General features: G+C 49.8%; 2 protein-coding genes across 4 annotated transcripts in view; one reads left to right on the forward strand and one right to left on the reverse strand.

The window, feature by feature from the left end:
• Window positions 1–3,050: 3,050 nt before the first annotated feature.
• On the reverse strand, window positions 3,051–13,261 carry NMRAL1 (NmrA like redox sensor 1). Of its 2 annotated transcripts, XM_081132615.1 has the most exons (5): window positions 12,989–13,261; window positions 8,457–8,695; window positions 6,188–6,437; window positions 4,661–4,851; window positions 3,051–3,340 (listed from the first exon to the last, which is right to left on the reverse strand). In XM_081132615.1, the coding sequence occupies exons 1-5, from the start codon at window positions 13,026–13,028 to the stop codon at window positions 3,161–3,163; spliced, it is 900 nt and encodes a 299-aa protein (XP_080988741.1). In that variant the 5' UTR covers window positions 13,029–13,261; the 3' UTR covers window positions 3,051–3,160. The 2 variants fall into 2 exon arrangements, with proteins under 2 accessions (XP_080988741.1, XP_080988742.1); XM_081132616.1 differs by lacking the exon at window positions 4,661–4,851 and having other exon boundaries at window positions 3,247–3,340; window positions 12,989–13,127.
• A 256-nt stretch (window positions 13,262–13,517) lies between these two features.
• HMOX2 (heme oxygenase 2) overlaps window positions 13,518–23,381 on the forward strand; it is a 69,342-nt gene continuing 59,478 nt past the window's right edge. Inside the window, exon 1 of one of the 2 annotated variants that reach the window (XM_081133030.1) lies at window positions 13,518–13,601. The gene's annotated coding sequence lies outside the window, so the exon portion shown is untranslated. The remainder of the gene's footprint in view (window positions 13,602–23,381) is intronic. The other variant, XM_081133033.1, reaches the window with a different exon arrangement.

Consider the following 23,381-nt stretch of genomic DNA (forward strand, 5'->3'; position numbering starts at 1 on the left):
TAGAATATAAATGATGTCAACCAGTGTATTTCAGGGACCAAATTTCAGAAGACCAAGCACACATAGCAGTCTTCCTGATTAGGATTTGTGCTGGGAACACCTCAGCTAATAGGACAACGTGGTGGCACTGGGATCCATCCCCTCCATGTGGCATGACCCCCCTGTGCTTTTTTACTGTAGTGATTTGAAGTTGGGCAGGACCACTTGGGCCAGGAAGGGCACCTGATTTCAACATCCAGGGTGGGCAAAGGGTCTTTCTTTCCAGTCGCATTTGGTTATTATCAAGAGACAAGGTAATCAGATGGACACAAATGTCTTTTACAGGTCAAATGGTTTAAAATACTAGGATTTTTGTTTTTTAATAGACTTTATACCCACGGCCCCACAGGCATACACACCGCCTCCCCCCATTATCAACAGAGTGGTATAATTGATGTAACTGTTGAATCTATGTTGATACGTTATAATCGCCCAGGACCATGGTTTACATGAGGTTCACTCTTGGTGGTGTACATTCTGTGGCTTTAGACAAGTGTATAAATGACACGAATCTACCACTGTTATGTCACACAGAGTAGTTTCATTGCCTAGGATTTGGGTTTTGTGTGCGTTGTGGATAGCACACGGGAATCCAGAATTATGCGTGGTTCTGTTCACTTCACTGGATTTGGGACATGTGCTGTTCACACCTCAGTCAGCTGCTTTGGCCACACCTGGGATGGGGGCTGGTGGGTGCCTGCTATTAGAGGGACAGAAACAAGCCGAAGGGCACTAGAGGCTCGGAGGGTTTGACTGCATGTGTTATGAGGGAGGTGATTGGGGGTGTCAGACAGTCCTTGCACAAGTGCCCTCACGGTGCCCTCACAACCCAACCAGGCAGCACCAGATGAGCAAATAGAGCAGAGGGCCTTGGCAGTGCACCCAGGTCCTGCCGCTTGTAGTTGAGGAGTGCCTGGAGTCTGATGTCAGCTCACCAAAGTTTGGTTGTTTCACTCTAAACCGGGGCACAGCGGCTCTTCCCAGGCTCTGTACTGACGTCTGCCACTCCAGGATCTCAGCACAATGAGTTACAGCCTCCAACAGGTGAGTTTCCCACCCAGAGGCGTGGGGAACTTGGGCATCATATAGGGCTGGACACAAATAACCTCTCACGCTCTTTTGCTGGCCCAGGTGGCTTGGAATCCCAGGCTGTTGTAGTCTTTTCCCTTCTACCCTGCCTCAGAGGCTCACTGTCCTCCCCTCAGACCTCAGAGGCTTTCCCTCTCCCTATTGAAGTGGGCTCCTCCAATTGTTATACTTGTTCTCAACTTGTAATTATTCATTGCATATTTGTATCTGGTTCTCCTACTAATCTCAAGGCAGGGAGCGTAACTTTTTTTTTTTTTATATATATCTTTATTGATTTCAGCGAGAGGAAGGGAGAGGAAGAGAAAGAGTTGAAACATCAATGATGAGAGAGGGTCATTGATCAGCTGCCTCCTGCACGCCCCCCACTGGGGACTGAGCCCGCAACCTGGGCATGGGCATGTGCCCTGACCGGGAATCGAACCTCGATCTCCTGGATCCCAGGCCGACGCTCAACAGCTGAGCCACACCTGGCTAGGCAGGTGCATAACTTTTTTAGTTAACACTGTATTTAACTAATAAGTTGTCAAAGAAATGCTTTTTAAATTAATAAACAGATGGGATGAATTTGGTAGAACTGCCACCCCTTTCCATGAGTCTGCCCATACGAAGGGTAGTCAAAAGGGCCGTGATGGAAGTTACACAGATCCACAGAAGATTAGCCTGCCATGGAACCTTGGGCCACTGAACTTGGGTGAGTGGCCTGTATCCTCTGGACCTTGGCTCTTTTTCTCTCAAGTGAGAGGTTGAACCACCTCTCACTTGAAAGTTGAACCACCCCACCATCAAAATGCCTGGTGGATGTTACAAACAAGGCAGGGTTGTTACTTTTGTTGTTGCTGCTGTTAATCCTCACCGGAGGATATTTTTTCCATTGATTTTTAGAGAGAGTGGAAGGGGCGGGGGCGGGGGGGGCAGGCAGACAGAAACATTGATGTGAGAGACGCACATTGCTTGGCTGCCTCATACACACACCCCAACCAGGGTGAGGGATTGAACCTGCAACCCAGGTACATGCCCTTGACTGGGAATCGAACCCTCAACCCTTTGTTACACGGGGCCAGTGCTCTGAGCCACACTGACCAGAGGAGGGTTGTTACTTCTTGGTTTTTTCACTCTTAGCCTTTGCTGCAAGCAGCATCACCTTTTCTCAGCAGTGTCCGATTATGGTGACCTATGGCCACAGATCTGCCACATCCCAAGTGTTTTTTCCCAGCCTGTTTTGAAGATCATGCACATCTTGAGGCTGCACCCAGGGCAGGCCATGCCCAGGAGGAGGGTCAGGAGAAAGGGAGAGGAGGGTCAGTCTTCCTGCCCTCAGTTCAAAGAAGGAATACGCCGCCACTGACCTCACTAGCTTTCTGGAGGTGAAGGGTGTGTGTGCAGGGTGCCAGCTCCTGGCTGAGCCTTCTGTGTCCTGGACTCTGTCTACACTTTGAGTGAATTTCAAATGTGGAACAGGGTGGTCAGAGCCACACCCTGGCTGTGGTCACAGTGCTGTCTCACACCTGTTGGGCTAAACTTAAAACTGCACTTAAGCCCAGCAGCAGTTGAGCATTAACCTACCATCCAGGAGATCATGGTTCGATTCCCAATCAGGGCACATACCCGGGTTGTGGGCTCAATCCCCAGCAGGGGGTGTGCAGGAGGCAGCCGATCAATGACAACTCTCTCATCATTGATGTTTCTCTCTCTTCCTCTCCCCTCTTCTCCCTCTGAAATCAATAAAAATATATTTTAAAAAACCACAAAACTGCATTTAAGTCCTGAATGTTGTTACCAAATGTCTCTTCTGCCCTCATACTCTGTCACTGCATGGAGAGAGGATTGGGCTCCTCGCCACTTGATGCCTCCTGTTGGAATCAGTGCCCAGCAGCTGCCACCCCAGCCCAAGTCCCAGAAACAATGCTTTCTTTTGGAAGCCATCTGTGAGAACAATGGCCTTTATTTAAAAAATAATTTTTTTGTAACACAAGAAAGGACCACTGTGACTGTGCCTCCCCTCCCCCTAGGTGGCATTGAGATGTGGGCCGGGTCACAACCTGGAAAAGTCATCTTTGTGCTGCTCCAGCCACTGATCCAGCGTCCTGGCCTTGGGGTTGAGCCTCTGGGTCAGTTCAATGTCTCTGTCAGGTTTCAAGGCATAGAAACGGAACATGTTGGCCAGGTCCTGGGCGCCAGGGAAGCCAAGCTTCTCGTAGTCCTCAGGGGTTATCTGGAAGCAGAGGGGGGTGTCTGTGAGGATTCATCAACATTTCAGCATCCCACTGAGGTGGTGGGGGCTGGGGGGTACCTCAGTCCATCTGAAACCATTCTAAAAGATTAAAGTTTGGAAACCACTGTTCTAGGTCAGTTTAAGATCTTGAGATGAAAATGTCTCAGTTCCTTCCAAATCAGAATTCTGCTTATATCACTGTTTTGCTCAAAAAACAAAGCTGTTCCCCTTTCCCGACTGAACTGGATCTGAACTCCTCAGCTCCCCAAATCCTCTACAATCTGCATCAGACTTTTCTTTGTTTAGATGGTGACACATAGCTACTCAGTGCCTGTTTTCTAGTGCACATCACTGCTAAGCTTCAGGTCTATTCCATTCAATCCTCATAACAACTAGAGCAGGGGACACCTTTCACACACCCATTTCATGGATAAGGAAACTGAAACAGAGAGGGGTCAGGGACCATGCCCCAGGTCACACACTGCTAGGTGTTAAGGGCAGGGACCAGGATCCAAGTCTGGGGGAGTCTATCTGGCCCCAAACCCCCATCATTACTCTGTTTCGGTTTGGGGGCTCTATGGGTAAGCTTTTGTCTTTTAACACCTAGGAGTTTCCCAGATTTTTTTTTAATCCTCACATGTGGATATTTTTTCCATTGCTTTTCAGAGAGAGTGGGAGGGAGAGAGAGAGAGAAACATCGATGTGAGAGAGATACATAAATGGGTTGCCTCCTGTATGTGTCCCGACCAGGGGCTGGGGATTGAGCCTGCAACTGAGATACGTGCCCTTGGCCAGAATCGAACCAGGGACCCTTCAGTCTGCAGGTGGACACACTAACCACTGAGCCAAACTGGCTAGGGCCCAGATATTCTTTAATGAGAAGGTCTTACTTTCATAATGGGAATGACAAGAAACAAGAAACCTGGGGGGCTGGACTGGAAGACTGAGGGTCAGAGGTAAAAGGAGGGTACTGTGGGCCTCCTGCCCAGCCAGCCAGGCCATGGGCCGGGGCTATCTCTCTGGCCTCCTCCCTCTTCCCTTCCCTCAAGTCACATCCCAGAGAAGCCCAGCAGCCCTGCATTTTCACTCCTGGCCTTGGCCCCTACTGTTCCCTCTTCCTGGAAACCTTCCTCCCCACTTAGTCAACTACCTAAGCCAGAAATTTCACTTGGCAGCCATACTTGGCTCACAAGAACAGCACAACATTTATGTTCACAGTTGTGATGAATTCCGATTTACCTTGCCTAGATCCCCCCCTTTCTACAACCCACAAAGCCCTCCTGGGGGTTTGAAATGACCAGCAGGAGCTGAGGGGCCCACCTTCGCATCATGCACAGCCTTCCCAGTGTGCTTGGAGAGCAGGGCAGCGTATTCCTCTGCCGTATGCCTGCAGGTACTAAGCCCAAGGTTCTGGCCAACGTATTCTTCTGGACTCTTCAGCAGACTGAGTACCACAGGGCCCAGGTCGCTGACAGACATGCCATCCATGGGTATGTCACCCATGGGCAAGCCTGGGGGGCAGAGGGGAAGAGAGATGTATTGGCACATGACATGTCCTGGAATGGACAATGGGCCCTTTGCCAAGGGGTACAGACTGGTGTTCCCTCAGCCAACTAATCAGACACATGGTATGACTTAGACACCTCCTGGTGTCTATGTCAGCAGAAGCAGCAGTGGAACTGAGTTGAAAAATGGGATTCAAGCTAAGCTCTGCCCCCTTGGCATGTTGTTTAAACCCTCTGAGTCCAGATTACTCCATTCTTAGAGTGGGGAGAACAAGCCTGAATCTGCCCACCCCTCTCAGGGCTGAGATGGGGGACAAGGCACAGGAAAGGAAGGGGCTTCAAAAGGTCCCCTGAGAACAGGTTGGTGCCCCCAGGCCCCACTGCTCCCAAGACACTGGCCTGAGTGTACCTGGTCATATTCTGAATTTCTGATGTGGAAACCTGTGGGTGGGTACTCCAAATACCAACTCTACTGACGGGGATGCTTGACTAGCTGAGGCAAGGGCCTGGCCCAGAGTATGGCCACCTGCTAAATTGTGGTTGTGTAGATGGAGAGGGACAGCAGTGTCTAGATGCGGTGCCCAGAACATTTGGGCAGTGCCGTTTTCCTTACCTATAAAAAGGTGCCACCGCAACTGCCCATTCAGATCACCCAGGGACCTTGTGAGGATGGTCCAACTCAGACGGAAACAAGGGGTGTCCCTGACTAGCTTTGCAAAGTATGAAGGGCGGTGCCCATGTGCCAACACCAGGACCAGTCTGCTCATTGGTGGGCAGGACTTGAAGGAGGGTAAGCCAGTGTTTATGCAAGATGGGAGTGGGGGGCAATGGCCCACTGAGGGCACTCACCCCTCCCACTCTGGCCTCCTGAGTGTCCTGCTCTAATCCACTGACTAACTGACAAGACACAAGTTGTATAAGGTTCCCTCCCTCCAAGCCAGGGTCCAGTATATCCAGCCGTTTAGAGAGTTGCAAATGGGCATTGAGAAGAAAGTGCTTTCCACTTTGTGATATCTATAACTGGGCCTCATCTTCCAAATCTTCTCCTTATTTTTGAAGGAGGAGTAACAACTGCACTTGTCTCTGTAGAGCTTTCCACCAAAGACCAAATCACCACATCTTGGTAGATTTTCTCATTGCCCCTGCAAAAATCAGTGTTATGCTCATTTCATAGAGCAGGAAGCAGAAGCGCAGCAAGGTTTCATGCCTTGCACACAGTCACAGGCCTAATGTGAGAGCCAGGACTCAGACCCAGAATCATGTGAGGACAAGCCCATAGCTTTCTGCGACAGCCATAGCTCCACACAGTGAGAGCAGATGCTCAAAGAGGAAGGGCACTCACTCAGCAAGTAGCTCTTTCCATCGGGGGCTTTCTGGGGAAGGAAGAAGGAGAGGAGGTTCTCGAAATAGCAGGGCAGCCTCACACTGGTCATGGGAACGTCGACATCCCGGAAATATTCCTCCACTTCCCCTTTGCCATCAAAGTGGCCTGCTGCCAGTCTCCCGGCCGTCAGCTTCTTGATATTCTCCAGGCCGCTGTAAACCACGTAGCGAAGGCCCAGGCTCTTGGCCAAATTGGCCAGCAGCTTTCCCTGGTGGGCAGGAAAGAGAAACCACAAAGCTAGGAGGGAGGATGTGTGTCCCCAATCACAGCCCAGCTCTCTAACCCAAGCTGCCTCTGTGCCTGATGCTAAGAGCCCGACCAATAAGATAAGGCCCTCAGGTAAGGCCCCTCTTTCAGAATGAGGGGCCTTCCAGATAAGGCCCCTCACATTCGGTATCACACCCTTGACTATGGGAGTATAAGCCTATACCACCCACAGAACCTTCGCATCACTGCTCTAGATCACTGGGTTGTTCGACATTCCAATGTGCTTGACCGCAGCCCACCTATGTGCAATCTGCTGCTAAGGTGTCCTCCTTGGAGAGCCCAGGATTCCACGAGGGAGGTGCTGCAGCTCAGCGGTGAAAGCACACAGGCCACATGGGTTCCGGTCATGGTGCTGCACCACATTGGGATGCTGGACAAGTGATCTAACTGTTCTGAACTCGTCAGTTAAATGGGAACCACAATACTACCTGCCGCATAAGGTTGTGTAGGGGGTTGGATGGTGGCCTCCAAAAAGATATGTCTGTGTCCAAACCCCATAACCTGTGAATGTGACCTCATTTGGAAAAGGTCTGTGCAGGTATAATTAACTTAGGGAACTTGAGATGATCCCGGATTACCCATTTAACCCAATGACAAGTGTCCTATAAAAGACAGAAGAGAAGATACAGAGAAGTCCATGTGAAGGTAGAGGAAGAGACTGAAGTGATGTGGCCACAAGGAGAAGTGCAGCCACCAGAAACTCACAGAGGCAAGGAACCGAATCTCCCTTAAGAGTCTTTAGAGAGGACGTAGCCCTGCCAACACCTTGATTTTGGACTTCTGGCCTCCAAAACCGAGAGAGAATAAATTCCTGTTGTTTTAAGCCACCTGGCTTGTGGTCGTTTGTTACAGCAGCCATGGGGCACTAATACAGGCTGTCAGGATGAGACAAGATCTGCTTCAACCAGAGAAGCAGTCTTGGTCTTCTCTATGGGATGGGCTTCCATGTAAGATGTAATCAAAGAAAGGATCAAGGCTAAAAACAAGTTTGGAGACCAGTGATCCAGTCCAATCTCCCTTTACTTTACAGAGGAAGGAAACAAAGACCAGAGCTGGGAAGTTACATGTCCAAAGCCATAGCTATGGCCAGTTGTGGATGAGGCGGGACTGAAAACTGAGATGCGTAATTCTCAGCTTAGTACCTTTGCTCTGGCAACAAGTACACCTCCCACAAAAACCTGAGTGCCTACTATGTGTTGGGCACCGTGCAAGTGTCTCGATCTTCAATGAGACAAAAAGATGGCCATGTCTCATAGTTCTTCTCATACCCCTCCCACCACCACCTAGACTCAATAACCACCTAACTAGAGAGAATCTGGGTGGAAAACAAAATAAAGGGAAACATAAAACATATGAAAAGGGACATGGGGCACTTTCTGGATTGATGGAAATACATTTTGATCAGAAGGCAGTTATGTGGGTTTATTTATTTTCAAATTTCATCAAATTACACAATTAAAATGTGTACATTTTACATATGGGTCAACAGAGTTAGGTTTTTAGAAAGTATAAAAAGTCATTGGATGGCAAAGGAGATAAGCAGTTGCCTGGGGCCGGGGGGAGGGGGAGTGGGGAGTGACTGCTAACAGGCACAGGGTTTATTTTGGGGTGATGAAAATGTTCTGGAATTAGGTAGTGGTGATGGCTGCACAACTTTGTGAATATGTTAAAAACCAACGAATTGCACACTTTAAAAGGGTGAATTGTATGATACATGAATATTTTTTAAAAAGTCACTAGATGAGAAAGCAGCCTCCTCCTACCCTCATCAAAATCTAGAAGGGCTGCATGGAAGATGAGGGGAACAGCCTGCAGTGGTCAGTGGTCAGTGGTCCTGGGCAGAGTAGGCCCCACTGGTAAGTTAGAGCTGCTTCCAAGGTACCAAGAGGGACCTGGGAGCTCCTTTTAGGATGCCCTGTAACTAGCCCCAGCCTCCCTGCACCCTCCTGCCTGCCCTCACCTGCTTGACCTCCTGCTCCTGGCTGCAGTTCTCCCAGTAGTTGGTTACAATGAAGGCGGCGTGAGCCCCGGTCAGGGCCAGTTCCATGCTGGCCTCATCATCCTGGTCTCCCTGCATTATTTCTGCACCTTGCAGCCTCAGTTCCTTCACTGCCTTCTGCCTGGGGTTCCGGGTCACAGCCCGAACCCTGAACGTCCCATCTTCCAGGAGCGTCCGGGCCACTGAGCCCCCCTGGGCACCTTTGAAGAGTCAAAAAACAAACAAACCCTAAAGGGTAGAATATGCCTGGAGTCCTGCTAAGGTTGAAACCTGGAAGGGAATGTTCCACCACAGCAAGATACCCAAGACACTTGTCACCTGTCATTCTCATGAAACTGCCTTACACCAATTTTAAATAACAGCTTTATTAAGATAGAATTCACTTACCATAATTAGAAGTATACAGTGTAATCCTGGCGGGGTAGCTCAGTTGCTTAGAGCACTGTCCTGATACGCCAAGGTTGCGGGTTCAATCCCCGATCAAGGCACATACAAAAATCAACCAGTGAAAGCATAAATAAGTAGAACAAGTCAGTGTTTCTCTCTCTCTAATAATCAATAATATATGTATTTTAAAAAAGGTGTATAGTGTAGTAGCTTTTAGTGTATTCAGAGCTGTTCAACCATCATCGCAGTCAATTTTAGAACATTTTCATCTCCCCCAAAAGAAAATCATATCCATTAGCCGTTACTCCCCATTCTCTCCTCTCTCCAGTCCCTGGCAACCACTAATCTGCTGTCTGTCTCTACAGATTTGCACGGAATCCTTCAATAGGTGGCTTTTTGTTCCTGGCTCCCTTCACTCAGCATATTTTCAAGGTTCATCCATGTTTCAGCAGGCATTGCACTTATACCTTTTATGGATTTTTAAAAATGTATTATGAAATACTTAGCAGATACAAAAAAGGATAGCAACACTCATGTATCCACCCCTTAGCTTAAGAAAGAAAATATCACATACACCTTTTTCAAAAAAAGATTGAGGAAATCACAAAAATTAAATAATCAAAAGGAAGAAAATAAAAGTCATCCACAAATACAGGAGGAAAAGTAGGTTTACAGTTGTATGTGAAACATAGTTTATTCTTGTATCATTATTTAATAATTACTGTTATTTTCCATAAAAACAGGTTTACTGTGTCACAGTGACATTCTTTTGAGTTAATAAAACTTGTAATAATCATAACCTGCATGTCATTTTCCATAGGAAATACTCTACAACTACTTTTGCCCACCCCTGTATGTACAAGAACATTGGCTGCAGCACTACTTGCAATGGTGGAAATTTATAGACAACATAATGTCCTTTGGTAGCAATCTGGTTAAATAAATGATAAATCCATACAAAGTAATTAAATAGAATGTGGCAGATCTGTAAGTATGACTTGGGTAGGTACCCATGATGTGTCCTGGAGTGGAAAAGGCAAATTGCAGAACTGCAGCTACCCTCATACAGTTCAGATGGGAATGTAAAATGGTATGGTCGCTGTGTAAAACAGCCTGGCAGTTCCTTAAAACGCTAAACACAGATTTACCATATGATCCAGCAATTCTACTCAGAGGCATATACCCAAGAAAACTGAAAATATACGTCCACACAAAAACTTGTATACAAATGTTAATAGCAGCATTACTGACAATAGCCAAAAGGTGGAAACAAATCAAGTGTTCAGAATGAAATCTATATACCAAAAGATTTGTGGCTGCCAGGAGCTGAGGAAAATTGGGGGAAACAGGGAATGACTGCTAGTAGGTATTCATGTAAGAAATGTCCAAACCCGTAGAGAATTTCTGTAAGTTTATTTGAACCAAACTGACAACATAGCACTAGGAAGCAAAATCTCCACAGACTGAGAAAATGCTTTGGAGAATTTGCAGCTTTAAAAAAAAAAGTATTGGTTTTAGAAAGAGAGAGAGTAGGAGGGAGGGAGTGAGGGAGGAAGAAAGAGAGACATCAATTTGTTGTTCCACTTATTTATGCATTCATTGGTTGATTCATGTATGTGCTCTGACAGGGTATCGAACCCACAACCTCAGTGTATCCAGACAACACTCTAACCAACTGAGCTACCCTGTCAGGGCCCACAGCTTATTTTATACATTAAAATCAGAGGAGGAGCCCTGGCCAGTGGCTCAGTTGGTTGGAGCATTGTCCAGTACACCAAAAGCTTGCGGGTTGGATTCCTGGTCAGGGCTCATACAGGAGGCAACTGATCAATGTTTCCCTCTCTGCCGCGGTCCAGCCGCAGCGGGAGTCAGGGGTGCCGAAGGTGGGCAAGGCGTCGGCGCTGGGAGACAGCAGACTACACGACTCGGAGGTGGTGTGACACTGTTCCACTTTATTGAGAATCAACATAATCTTTTATACTTTCTTTCTTGGCTACGATTACATTTTTTCGGTTAGCAAGCAAGAAATATTATTTACAGGTTAAACAATACAAGTTTCGATTTCATCAGAACGGAACAATTTTGACTTACTTTTTAGAATAGAGGAGAAAGGAAAAATCAGTGACTTATAGATTGATAGATGTGGCTTTGTTTGCAGCAGTAATATATTAGTTTGTGAGACAGAAATTTTATATAATATTTGCCTGTGGTTACTACTTCTTATGGTTATATTTTAACTATGGACCTATTCTTAAGCTATTATATTCTTCTTGCCATTTTCTTCTAAGAAAAGAGTGCCTTTTGCCATAGCTATTGATCAACTGCTTAAGAATGCTTTTCTTTTGTTTCTTTGGGAGCGAGCACTGGCGTGGCCGCTGCCTTGCCAAGCGTTTCATGAAGGGCAAGTTCTCCTACTGACCATGCCTTCCGTTTACATTAACTATTTTGATACTGTTCTCATTGTAAAGCACCTATGTAAGGCAGAGGAGGGTCTGGTAGCCTTTTCATACTGTTAGCCCCTTTTAGGGGGATGCCACAATCTGCCATTTATTCTATATGCTACCCAGGGTGGTCCTTGTGCAGTAGGCGAGGGGCGATGGCCTTTTTCCTGTCCTCGACTAATCTTGCAACCATAGGCGGGTGCGTGAGCTCAGCTTTCTCTAGTTCTTCCATAAATTCCTTATTGGGGGCGCCAGGGGGAATTTTCCTAGCTTCTTCTAATAACAATTTGTTAAAGCATCCGGCACATGTGATAGTGACCGGACTTGGGGAAATCAGGATTTCTTCAAAAGTGAGAACATTGTTTACCATTCCCAGGTTAGTTATTGATTTATGGCCCCAAATCCCCCTCCAAGGAGAAGAGATATTCCCATTAAGCCAATTACTCCCACCCACATGCCACGCCCTCTCCTCAGAAGACGCCTTCCTTGAAGCTTCCTCTCCACGTCAGGATTTTGTCAGATGACATGGCTGGGAGAGGACGCGGCACCTCTCTCTCTCTCTCTCCCTCCCTCCCTAAAATCAATAAACATATCCTCGGGTAAAGATAAAAATAGAAATCAAGGGAGATGTAATGAAATCCATTGGTGGTAGATTCAGGGGGTGAGAGAAAGCAAAGCAGGGGCAACCTCTGGAATTGTATAAAAAGCAAAACAGAGAGACATATACTCTTTTCACATTGGTGAGTACAGAGTAATTAACATTTACAGTATGTAGAGATGGTATGTGGGCAACAAAGTAACAGGAGTTCTGTGGTCTCCTGCTCTTGTGCCAGCAGTTGTGCTTTGGGGGGTGTGGAAAAGAAGATTACTCTGACATTTCAAAAGTGTGTTGCCTTAATACAAAAAGATAATAAGCTCACTTAAGGTAAATATGTCAAGGAAGCTACAGTCCTAGGAAGTGACTGCCTGCCACAAACCCATTTTAGTTAGGAATTTGTATATTAACCATTCTGTGTGGTTATTTTTGGGCTTCGAGTTTGTAAGACCCTCAGGAAGGCCTCTCCTGAGCTTCTGAGGTTCAGTGTGTGGCCCCTTTTTCATTCACATTAAGTATGGGGTTTCTTCTTGGAGTGATGAGATCTTCTAAAACTAATGTGTTGATGGTCAGAGAACTCTGCAAATATACTAGAAACCAGTGAATTACACACTTTAAATGAGTAAATGGTATGTGAATTACACCTCAATATGTGAATTATACCTCAATAAAGCTGTTATATATTTTTAAATATACACATAGAGAGAGACAGACAGGTGGGGGCAAAATAAAACACTATCTTTTAAAAATAATATCTATTTAGATATTTCTAATTCGGTAGGATACTCAAGAAACTTGGTAACAGTGATGAATGGGGTAGAGGGTACAGAGGTGGGAGGGAGATTTAATTTCGGTATGATGGGCAATCACTACTTATTCAGAGAGGTTAAAGTAATTTTTTAAAGATTCCAGGGCCATCTGCTCTCAGGTCCTGTCCCCACGCCACCGCCCCACCAGGGGTCAGGGGTCTGACCTATTTCACCCTCCCTCCCGACCCCCCGCTGGGCTCGCCCCGGCGCGGTGAGAGATCCGGCGCTTCGCGGCCTCCGCCTGGCTGGGGCTCCACTTACCTGTGGCTCCAAACACCACCACTAGTTTCTTGTCGGCCATGGGCGCGGGAGCGGGCAATGCGGCCCCGAGAAGCCCGGGGGACGAGGGAGGCGCCGGGTGGGCGACAGGGCCAGGGGTCCCCTCCCGGAACCACCCGGCGCGCGCCCCGCGCAGGCCCAGGGGGGAGCCACCTAGGGGTAGTCGGGGCTCTGCGACCTCCGCCCTCGCCCTCAGGCCTGACCCCAGGACCCTTGCCCCGCCCCCGGCCCTGCGTTGCCTCCTCGCCGCCGCCTGGACCAAAAGAGCCCCGGGTTAACAGCGGCCGAGTCCATAGTGGGCGGGTGGGGGGGGGATGGAACCCTAGAAGGGGCGCCGACCCCCCAACCGCAGCTTCGTTCCTGCCCTGGCAAAGCCACCCCTACGCGGCCGACCTGCAGGAAGGGGCCCCCAGGCTGCGCTGTGTCTGAACCCCCGCAGTCCGGGCCCAACCCCGCGCAGAGCTGACCCGCCAACCCCGCCCACGAGCCCCGATGGTTCGTCCCGGGCCGCGCGACGCCGCGGATGTTCCAGACCCTCCCCTTCCATCACCTCGCGGTCTGGCGCGAACTCGCAGATGTGGGGTGTCACCTGAAGGTAATTCAGTCTATATCCGTGAGCCTTAACCCCTTAAGGCCCTGCGTGTTTTCGTATATGCCTGCCTAACGATTGGGGTTACTGCTACTTGCACATTTTTTAATCTTTTTCAACAGAAAAGTGACATTTCTTTGTGTTCAACTAAAACTCAAAAATGGCCCTCTCTTTTGAAAAGTTATTCTGACCGGACGAGAACATTTGTTTTGTTTTTTTTCCCCCCCCATTCATTCCAAAATATGTATGGGCGTGGCTGTGGGTGAGTGGTCAGGGTGGTGGGTCAGGAGATCCCTGGGGTGATTCTGGGGCAGGTTTGAGTCCTGCTGCTTATTAGGGTTCTCATGACCTGATATTACCGCAAGAGCTTGATACTCATCTAATGATGTCAGACAAAGAAATGCTGATAACAAAATATGTATGGATACATCGGGGAATGTTAGCTTGGGGCAGCAGGCATTTGTCTGTGTTCACTGCTGAATTTCCAGCACCTAAAATAGTATCTGACACAAAGTAGAGTGACTGACTGGTTATCTAAACATCGGCTAGGCACTTGACTTACAGGAAACTCAAGCTAAAACGGACGCTGTTTTCCTGCATCTAGTGGTAGAGATATCCCACAAAGGAATGTGTATATATATTTTTAATTTGTTGATTTGAGAGAGAGAGAGAGAGAGGAAAGGGGGAGAGAGAGACATCGATTTGTTGTTCCTCTTATTTATGGAACAACATTGCTTGCTTTTTGTATGTGCCCCGACCAGAGATCAAACCCGAAACCTTGGCATATAGGGACGATGCTCTAACGAATTGTGCTACCCTGGCCAGGGTGGGTATGTGTATTTTATTTATGTAAAATATTGGTCTTTATAATAAGATGCATATATTAATTTTAATAAATACACATTTATGTTTACTTCATTTATAAGTGAAGGTATCACCTATGTGTTTATCTTGCATAATTATCTTATAGTCTCCTCCACACCTTGTTATTGCTATGACTCTGCTCAGACTGTAAAGTTTGCCTGGAATACCTTCCTCCCATATCCTTAGATAGGGCTAACACTTATTCATTCTTTAAGACTCTACATAACCATGACTTCCTCCAGGAAGCCATCCCTGACCCCTAGGCTAGGCACTACTCCTATTCTACTCCCATTTCTATCCCACTGGCAAAATTGTCTCTATCCTGTTGACCAAGGGCTTCCTGAGAGCTGGCCCGGTTTCTTGCTTGTCTTTATATCTTTCCCTCCAGACACAATGTCCAGCACTTAGTAGGAACTCAATAAAGGCCTAGTATGAGTCCTGGCCGGCTAGATCAGTTGGTTAGGGCATCGTCCCTATATGCCAAGGTTTCGGGCATCACCCTGATACACCAAGGTTGCGAGTTCAATCCCCAGTCAGGGCAGACACAAGAACCAACCAATGAATGCATAAATAAGTGGAACAACAAATTGATGTTCCTCTCTTTCTTCCTTGCTCTAAAATCAATTTAAAAAATGAGAGAGAGAGAGAGAGAGAGAGGCTAAGCCACTTTGGGACGAAAGCAACTCTCCAGTGCCGCTTGGCCTTGCTGAACCTGCAGCTTCAGAAACCAGTACAGGCAATAAGTGGCAGGGAATAGCATCTCTGCCCCTAGGCTTCTGGTCAGTGGTGCTGGTGCCAGGATGTAGCTGAAAACGCTGATTTGGCTGCTTGTCACAACAAAAGCCAAACTCATGAGATAGGTGCTGGGGCAAAAGAGGTTTAATGTGTTATGAGACCTGGGAGAATGGTGGACTCCCACCTCAAAGACCATCTACCTTTCCTGCTCAAGCTCATGGTTCTTATAGGGATGTTACGGAAAAACTCAGATTGAACACCGGAGGAGGCAAAGTGATACCTTTATTTCACGCATGCGGACCCAGAGGAGGCAGTCTCCAAATTCTGGGCCCCGAACTGCGAGCTCAGCATAGCTTTATGGGACTTTCCTGTGGCGCGAAAACAGTGGGCGGAGTTACAGAAGCAGGATATGCATTTGGTTGGGCAAGCAAAAATTCAAAATGGAGCGGCTCATCTAAAATGGCAGCAGATTCCTTATCATTTTCCCCCTTTGATGCTATTGGTTGTTGTTGCAACTATTGCATCATGATACATGTCCATATTCCAGGTTCTCGGATTCCTTGAGCCTCTGATAATGGACCTTCTGGAGGGCTAAAATCTTGGCAGTAGCTCTCTGGTAACAGTGTTCTCTAAGGTATAGATAATTGTTCTAACGATATATGGAGGGAGGCTTTCTCCTATAAGAATGACAAGAATGGGCCCGATTAGTGGGACGAGCCATCGGGCCGAAGCCTGGGTGTTTAGTCCCCAATTCCAGTTCTGTGTCTCCTTTCTGCTATGCTGTATGCTCTCTCTTAGCTCTTTTCACCTTTTGCATTATCACCCCACACTGGTTAACAAAATAACAACATTCTTCACCTAGGAATACACATGTTCCTCCTTTTTCAGCTGTGAGTATATCTAAAGCTCGTCGATTCTGTAGGGTTACCCCGGTGAGTGAATTGATTTGTTGCTGGATGGTGGCTAAAGAGTTGGCCACTTTCTCCATGTCCGTGCTCAGCCTCTCAGACAGTTTGTAATATGTAGAGGCCGAAAGACCTAGTCCTCCTATGCCTGCGTCTACACCAGCAGCTATTCCTAGTCCTGCCAGCACAGCAGTCCCAGCTGCTCTCCCAGTCCGCCCTGACATTTCCCTCGGTTTGAGTGCTGCTTGTATTTCCTGACTGGTCTTTAGGCTGATTCTGGGTACTAGGAATACCTCTACACATCTCCCAGTCCAGTTGGCAGGAAGGCACCGGTGGGCTTCCCTTCCACATAGGAGGAACAGGCCGGGCTCTGCACAGAGACTACTATTGTTGGGGATACTGAGGTTGTGGGTGCAGAGCCCAGGGTTTAGAGTCCCTATCAGGATCGTTCCTGGTGAGGTCTCCTGGGGCACTAAGCAGGTGATGTTGGATCCTCTGGGATCCAGGAAAACATCGGTGGCGACTGGCCCCAGCGTGAGTGTCTGATTGGGGCCAGCAAAAGGCCGGGAGGGACTCCATGTATTAGGAACTGGAATTCCCAAGAGTTCTTTCTCCCTAAAAGGGAGACAAACCCAGCATTCCTTCGTGGAGTTGCTTGTATTCTGATATGCTGAGTAGATGATTTGTATTATGCCCTGGGCCTGTAAAGTTGGCCTCAATTTCGGTAGGGACGGTTGGAAGTTCGGGAGGTTAACCCCCTTGTAGGTTATTTCCTGTTGTCTCAGCCTCTGGGTCACTGCCTTGAGTGCTGCTTTCCTGGCTACCTTAAATTCTTCCTCATTCATGTGACTCAATGGCCGTGCAAGGCCCCAGCACACCCGCCTGCCGGGCGGCCCGTATGACTGACATTTCTGAGCTTGGTAGCCTACGGTCCCTGCCATGATTCCTGTCCAGTAGACTTTGCCATCCCATATGCATTGTTCTCCACCTGGTTTTACACAATCTTGAGGCATGTACGTACTATGGGTAAAGGGGCTTGCCGGAAACAAGTACATTGCAACACCCCCTGCAAGCCTCATCCTCTCTTTTGGTGTACTGCACCGGCATTGTGGAACAGTTACAGTGGTTGGGGTAGTTACAGAAAGCAAACTACATAGCCACATGAGCAAATAAAACCAAGGTATAGTCCCCCGAGAGCCGAACGTTCCCATAAGTTCCAGTCCTGAGGTGCCGTTGTCACTAGCCCTATTCCGAAGATGGTGGTGAGGAGTCCTGCGGCTGCGAGGTACCATTCTGGACAATGGTCCATCCACAGGTTGGTCCCTTCCTCAGCTTCAGTGGGGGCAGCTGCCGTTGGGACTGGTCCTCAGAATCTTCGTTGGCCTCGGGATCCGCTGCTCCCTTAACCCGGGTGTGGTGGACCCAGGGTGCCGTTCCTGCAATCTTAAGTGCAGTAGGGGTTGTTAATATGATCAAGTAGGGCCCGGTCCAAGTGGGTTGGAGTGGATCCTTCTTCTAGTCCTTAACCCAAACATTATCTCCTGGCTTAAAAGGGTGCGCTGGCCCCCCTCTAGGGACTGGGTCAAGGCCTAGTCCGGCTCAGTGTATCTGTTCTAATGTTTTCCCCAACCTCTGAAGATATTTAGTCTGGTTGACCTCCCCGATTACCCGAAGCTCCCCTCTAGGGATGGGTAGTACTGCTGGTGGCCTTCCGTACACCAGTTCAAAGGGTGTATAACCTGTGGAGTTAGGGGCGTTCCGGACTCTAAGGGAAGCAAATCAGGCCAGGGCAGGTTGGTTTCTTGGTGGAATTTCGCCAGAGTTTCCTTCAGGGTTCGATTAATTCGTTCTACCTTCCCTGAACTCTGAGGTCGGTATGCAGTGCGCAGCTTCCAGGTTATCCTCAGTTGCTTTGCTAGCTCTTGAATGACTTTGGCGACAAAAGCCGGCCCATTATCGCTACCTATGGACGTCGGCAGCCCAAAACGGGGGATTATTTCCCGTAGGAGGATCCTGACTACCTCCTGGCTTTTCTCAGTCCGGGTGGGGTAAGCTTCCACCCACCCCAAGAAAGTGCAAATTAGGACTAGCAGGTATTTATAGCCTCGGCTCGGTTTGACCTCAGTAAAATCAACTTGCAGATCTTCGAAGGGCTGTTGCCCCCTGTGCTGTGCGCTGATGAACCTCTGTGGGTGAGGGGCGGCATTATTCCGAGCGCAAATTATGCATCGGGCCACAATCATGGCACAGATACTGGCTAGGTTGGGGAAGTAGTAATACTTCTTAAGCAAAGCCTCCAAGGACGTCTTCCCTAGGTGAGTCAGGGTGTGGCATTGCCTTACTAAGTTACTCGCCTGGGTCTGAGGTACATAGAGCCGTCCGTCTGGCAGTTCCCAAATACCGGTCGCAGTCTGTGAACACCCCGCCTGTATAGCCCATTTCTGTTCCTCGGGAGTGTAATCTGATTGTGTAGGGCTGAGGTCCAGTAAGGCCCCCTCTAGGGCCGGGACATCGGCAAGGGTACTCTTGGTATGGGCTGCTTCTTTGTCTGCTTAATCTGCCTGCCGATTACCCCTGGCTACTGCGGTGTCTTCCTTCTGGTGCCCCCGGCAATGGATTATTGCCACCTTGGCCAGGGCCCATACCGCCTCTAATAACCTAAGTATCTCAGCTTTATTTTTAATGTCTTTTCCTTCGGCGGTGAGTAATCCCGTCTCCCTGTAGATGGCACCGTGGATGTGTACAGTGGCAAAGGCATATCTGGAGTCTGTGTATATGTTGACCTTTCCCTTTGACAATTCTAGGGCCCTGACTAGAGCCCATAGTTCTGCTCTTTGTGCAGACCATCCAATTGGTAAGGGTTTAGCCTCTAATATCTCTTCATCATTGACTACTGCATACCCTGCTAGCCACCTCCTGCCAGCCATATAACTGCTTCCATCCGTGTACAAGGTCAGGTCCGGCTGGCTTAGTGGCTGATCCTGCAGGTCCGGCCGGCTGGCATACACCTCCTCAGTTATTTCCAGGCAGTCATGGTTCAGCTCTCCACGTTCAGAGGGGAGGAAGGTAGCTGGGTTTATCCGCCGTATGGTGCTGATTTTTACTCGGGGGTTTTAATGGAGTATTCCTTGATACTGAGTCAGCCGAGGGTTGGATAGCCATCTGTGCCCCTGTTCAGCCAGGAGGTTGGATACCGCGTGTTGGACAAATAGGTTGATCTCCTGTCCCAAGGTTATCTTGTCTGCCTCCTGCAGGAGGACAACCGCAGCACCTATGGCCCGCAGGCACGGGGGCCATCCGGCAGCTACGTTGTCTAGCTGCTTGGAGAGGTAGGCTACTGGCCTCTGCCATGGCCCTACCTTCTGTGTCAAGACTCCTAGAGCTGTTTTCTCTCTTTCGTGTGTATACAGTTCGAAAGGGCGACTTGGATCCGACAGGCCTAGAGCAGGGGCCTGGCCGAGGTGATCCTTGATGGCTTGGAAGGCTCGTTCTTGCTCTGCTTCCCATAGGAACGGGGCTGCGTCCCGGCCCCTCAATGCCTGATATAGCGGCTTCGCTAAGGAGGCATACCCGGGAATCTAAAGGGGACAGAATCCAGCCGCCCCCAAGAATTCGCACAGCCTCCTCTTGGTGGTAGGGACGGGTAAGGCTTGGATCACTTGTTTTCTTTCTTGTCTTAGGGTCCGTTTTCCCTGAGAGATTAAGAACCCGAAGTATTTCACCTGGGGCTGGCAGATTTGGGCCTTCTTCCACGAGACCCGATATCCTGCCTGAGTCAAGAGTTCTAACAGTTGGCAAGTTCCTTCCCAACAGCGGTCCTTGGTGGTTGCCGCCAATAAGAGGTCATCTACGTATTGTAGCAAGGTTAGGTCAGCCTCGCTGCTTATAAATGATCTCAGGTCCTGCCCCAGGGCCTCCTCGAAGAGGGTAGGGGAGTCCTTGAATCCCTGGGGCAGCCTAGTCCAGGTTAGCTAAACCTTAGCCATCGAGTGGGGGTCCTCCCATTCGAAGGCAAAGAGGGGTTGGCTTTCTTTGGCCAGTTGGAGACAGAAGAAGGTGTCCTTTAAATCTGAGCAGGTAAACCAGGCGGCTTCTGAAGGAAGCTGGTTAAGCAGGGTGTACAGGTTCGGGACTACAGGATGTAGGGTGACTGTTGCCTCGTTTACGGCTCGCAGGTCCTGGACCAGTCTGTATCTCGTCCCGGCTGGCTTCTTCACCAGGAGTAGTGGAGTGTTCCAAGGGGATTGGCAAGGGACGAGTATCCCTTCCCTCAGGTGCTTTTGAATGACTTCCATTATGCCGAGTCGTGCCTGCCGTGGAATGGGGTATTGGCAGATCTGTCTTGGCCCTGCTCCAGGTTTCATACCTATGATGAGGGGGGCATGGTTCGCAGCCAGTCCTGGTGGGTTGTCTTCAGCCCAGACCTGAGGGTACCGTGTGCAGAGGCTGGTAACCCTTTCATCTGTGGCCGGCTCCTCCGTATTCCCCTCCAGCCCCTCATAGAGGAGGTATTCTTCCCCTCGAGGGATGAGAACTGCCACCAGATATGGTGCGCCAACCTGCAGGTGGGCTTCTCCTGATGGTTGGAAGGAGACTTGAGCCCCTAATTTGGCAAGCAGGTCCCATCCCAACAGTAGGACCGGGCACTCAGGGAGATACAGGAACTCATGTCTTACTTGATGGCCCCCTAGTTCTACAGTTTGCGCTTGCAGAACCTTTTCGGGCTGCTCGGCCGTCCGGTTGCCCCAACGATAGAGATTTCACGTCCCGACGGGGGAGCAACAGTGGTGATTACTACTGAATGCTCTGCTCCTGTATCTACCATGAAGGTAAGGGTTTGGCCCCCCACAGTTAATCTGACCATGGGCTCATGGGGGCCGAGATTCAGAGAGCCCTGTCTGTCCTCGTCCGAGTCCATGCCAGCCAGGTTGAGGATGGTTGGGGCTTGGGCCTCAGGCTGCGGGGCACTGTGAACCTGCCTCTTCTTCTTCCGGTTGGGGCACTGCCTCTTCCAGTGGCCCCTCTCTCTGCAGTAGGCACATTGATCGGCTTCCACCCGGTGGTGTCCGGCCTTTCCTTTAGCCTGGGGTCCCCTCGGAGGCGGCGGGGGCCTTCCTAGGGCTGCCGCCAGGAGGGCTGCCTTTTCCTCCATCTTCTTTCAGCTGCCTCCTCCCGATTGTTGGAGACCTTATTTGCGACCTCTATGAGCTGGCTAATGTTCATCCCGGCGAAGCCCTCGAGTTTCTGGAGCTTCTTCCTGATGTCTGATGCAGACTGAGAGACAAACGCCGTATTTACCATTCTCTGATTGTCCGGTCCTTCGGGGTCGAACGGCGTGTAAATTCGGTACGCCTCGCACAGTCGTTCGTAGAAGTCTCCGGGACATTCATCTGGCCACTGGGTCACATTGGCCACTTTAGACATATTGGTGGGTCTTCAGGCTCCAGCTCGGACACCACAGAGGAGGGCCTCTCGAAACCTCTGCAGGGCGGCCCTACCTTCCTCTGTGTGATGGTCCCAATCTGGTTGAACTTCGGGCGCCGCCACTCTTGCCCATTGCGCCGGGTCCAGCGTCCCCACCGGTGCGCAGTTTCTAGGTATCGGAGGGCTCCTCGGAGTATGCGCCAGCGTTCCTCAGTATTGAACAGAGTGAGGAGCAATTGGCGGCAGTCGTACCAGGTAGGTCTGTGAGTTTGCATAATTGACTCCATAAGGTCTATTAAAGCCTGGGGCTTCTCTGAGTATGAGGGAGTGTGATGCTTCCAATTAAGGAGATCGATCGGTGGTGGTTGTAAAAGGCTGATAGTAGACTATTGTCCCCCCTGAAGTTCTGTCCCGTCAGGCCCAACCCAGTGGCGGCGCCTGAGTTTCTCTCAAGGGTAATTACAAAGGTTGCCTAGGGCGATGCCTGGTTGCCATTGGTGATGTTGGGACTGCTTCTGCCTGGCACTGAGCCAACACTGACGGCGGAGGGGGTCTCAAGTTCTGGGGCCCTCAGCCCTGGAGCGTAAGGTAGAGGCATATTAAATGTTGGCTCTTCCTCCGGGTTGCCCTCATGGATTGGTGGCCGCCGGGTCTCCCTAGGACTGACGACTAACACTCGGGAGGCTTTCTTCTTCGCCCCGGATATTCCGACTGCTCAGGGCACCTGTTTCTGACATTGGTGAAGCCAATTCTGTAACTCCCGCGCTAACTCCTGCCACCTATCTATAGATATGTACTGGTCGGGGTGTCCTGGCTTCCCTGTAACTATTAGGTGTACTGCCCGAATGGTGCTTAAATTGAGGGTTCCCTCAGGGGGCCAGCCTACCCCAAACGTCGGCCACTCAACCGAACAGAAAGTGTCGAGTTGGTCCGGGGTCATTGAAGAACCCTGCCCCTTGAACGGCTCAAAGTTCTTAAGCATGCAGTCTAACACCGTGGATGGGCCACCTCCCATGGCTTGTTTACCCCCCCCAACCCCCCCGCATCTGCGTGGACAAACAAGGGTAGGGTATTCGGTTCGCCCGCCTGGCCGCTCCCCTCGCGGGGATTTAGGTGCCTCTTAGCTTTGGCAGGTCAGTATAAACCCCTGACACGGATCAGACTCGCAGGGAGGGACGAGGTCCCCCAGAGCCTGATACTGCCCTGAGCCGTATGAGGTTCACCACGGTACCGCAGGTTAGGGCCCACTCAGACTCCGTAGGCAAGAACCGGTGGAGCCACACAGACATTCACTCACATTCACGCATCCATTCAACCGAGTTTAAACATTCCCGCCCGACGGGATTTCCCTGCCTGTGGCCAGTGGCCAGTGGCCCTGAGAGGTGATCAGTCCCTCCTTCCACCCTTAGGGTGGGCCTGATCTCGGGCTTCTGGTCCCCGGGGCACTCACCAGTCCTGAAGAGATCTCTTCCCGGTGTTCGGATCCGTTCACCCCCTCCGGCAGCCCGGGTGGGTGGACTCCCCCGGCGACCTTCCGTGGAACTCCGGGTGGGCTGGGGCGAGAAATAACTGAGGCGCGCGCTTCCTTCCCCGCCCCAGAGCTCCACGGATTCCCGCAGGTCCCTCACCGATGGCAAAAAAGCCTGCTCGCGTGAGTCGATTCCCGATCAGGGAACCAAAATGTTACGGAAAAACTCAGATCAAACACCGGAGGAGGTGAAGTGATACCTTTATTTCACGCATGCAGACCCAGAGGAGGCAGGCTCCAAATTCTGGGCCCCGAACTGCGAGCTCAGCATAGCTTTATAGGACTTTCCTGTGGCGCGAAAACAGTGGGCGGAGTTACAGAAGCAGGAGG

The sequence above is a fragment of the Miniopterus schreibersii genome (genome assembly GCF_964146895.1).
Source record: "Miniopterus schreibersii genome assembly, chromosome: 3".
NCBI lineage: Eukaryota > Metazoa > Chordata > Mammalia > Chiroptera > Miniopteridae > Miniopterus > Miniopterus schreibersii.

Bases quoted from the DNA above. Each gene is read 5' to 3' on its own strand.
- NMRAL1 (XM_081132615.1), bottom strand. From the start codon at position 13,028: ATGGCCGACAAGAAACTAGTGGTGGTGTTTGGAGCCACAG. The intron at 8,696-12,988 runs GTAAGTGGAGCC...GACTCTTCAAAG, and splicing joins GGTGGTGTTTGGAGCCACAG to GTGCCCAGGGGGGCTCAGTG. The intron at 4,852-6,187 runs GTGAGTGCCCTT...TCTGCCCCCCAG, and splicing joins TGGAAAGAGCTACTTGCTGA to GCTTGCCCATGGGTGACATA.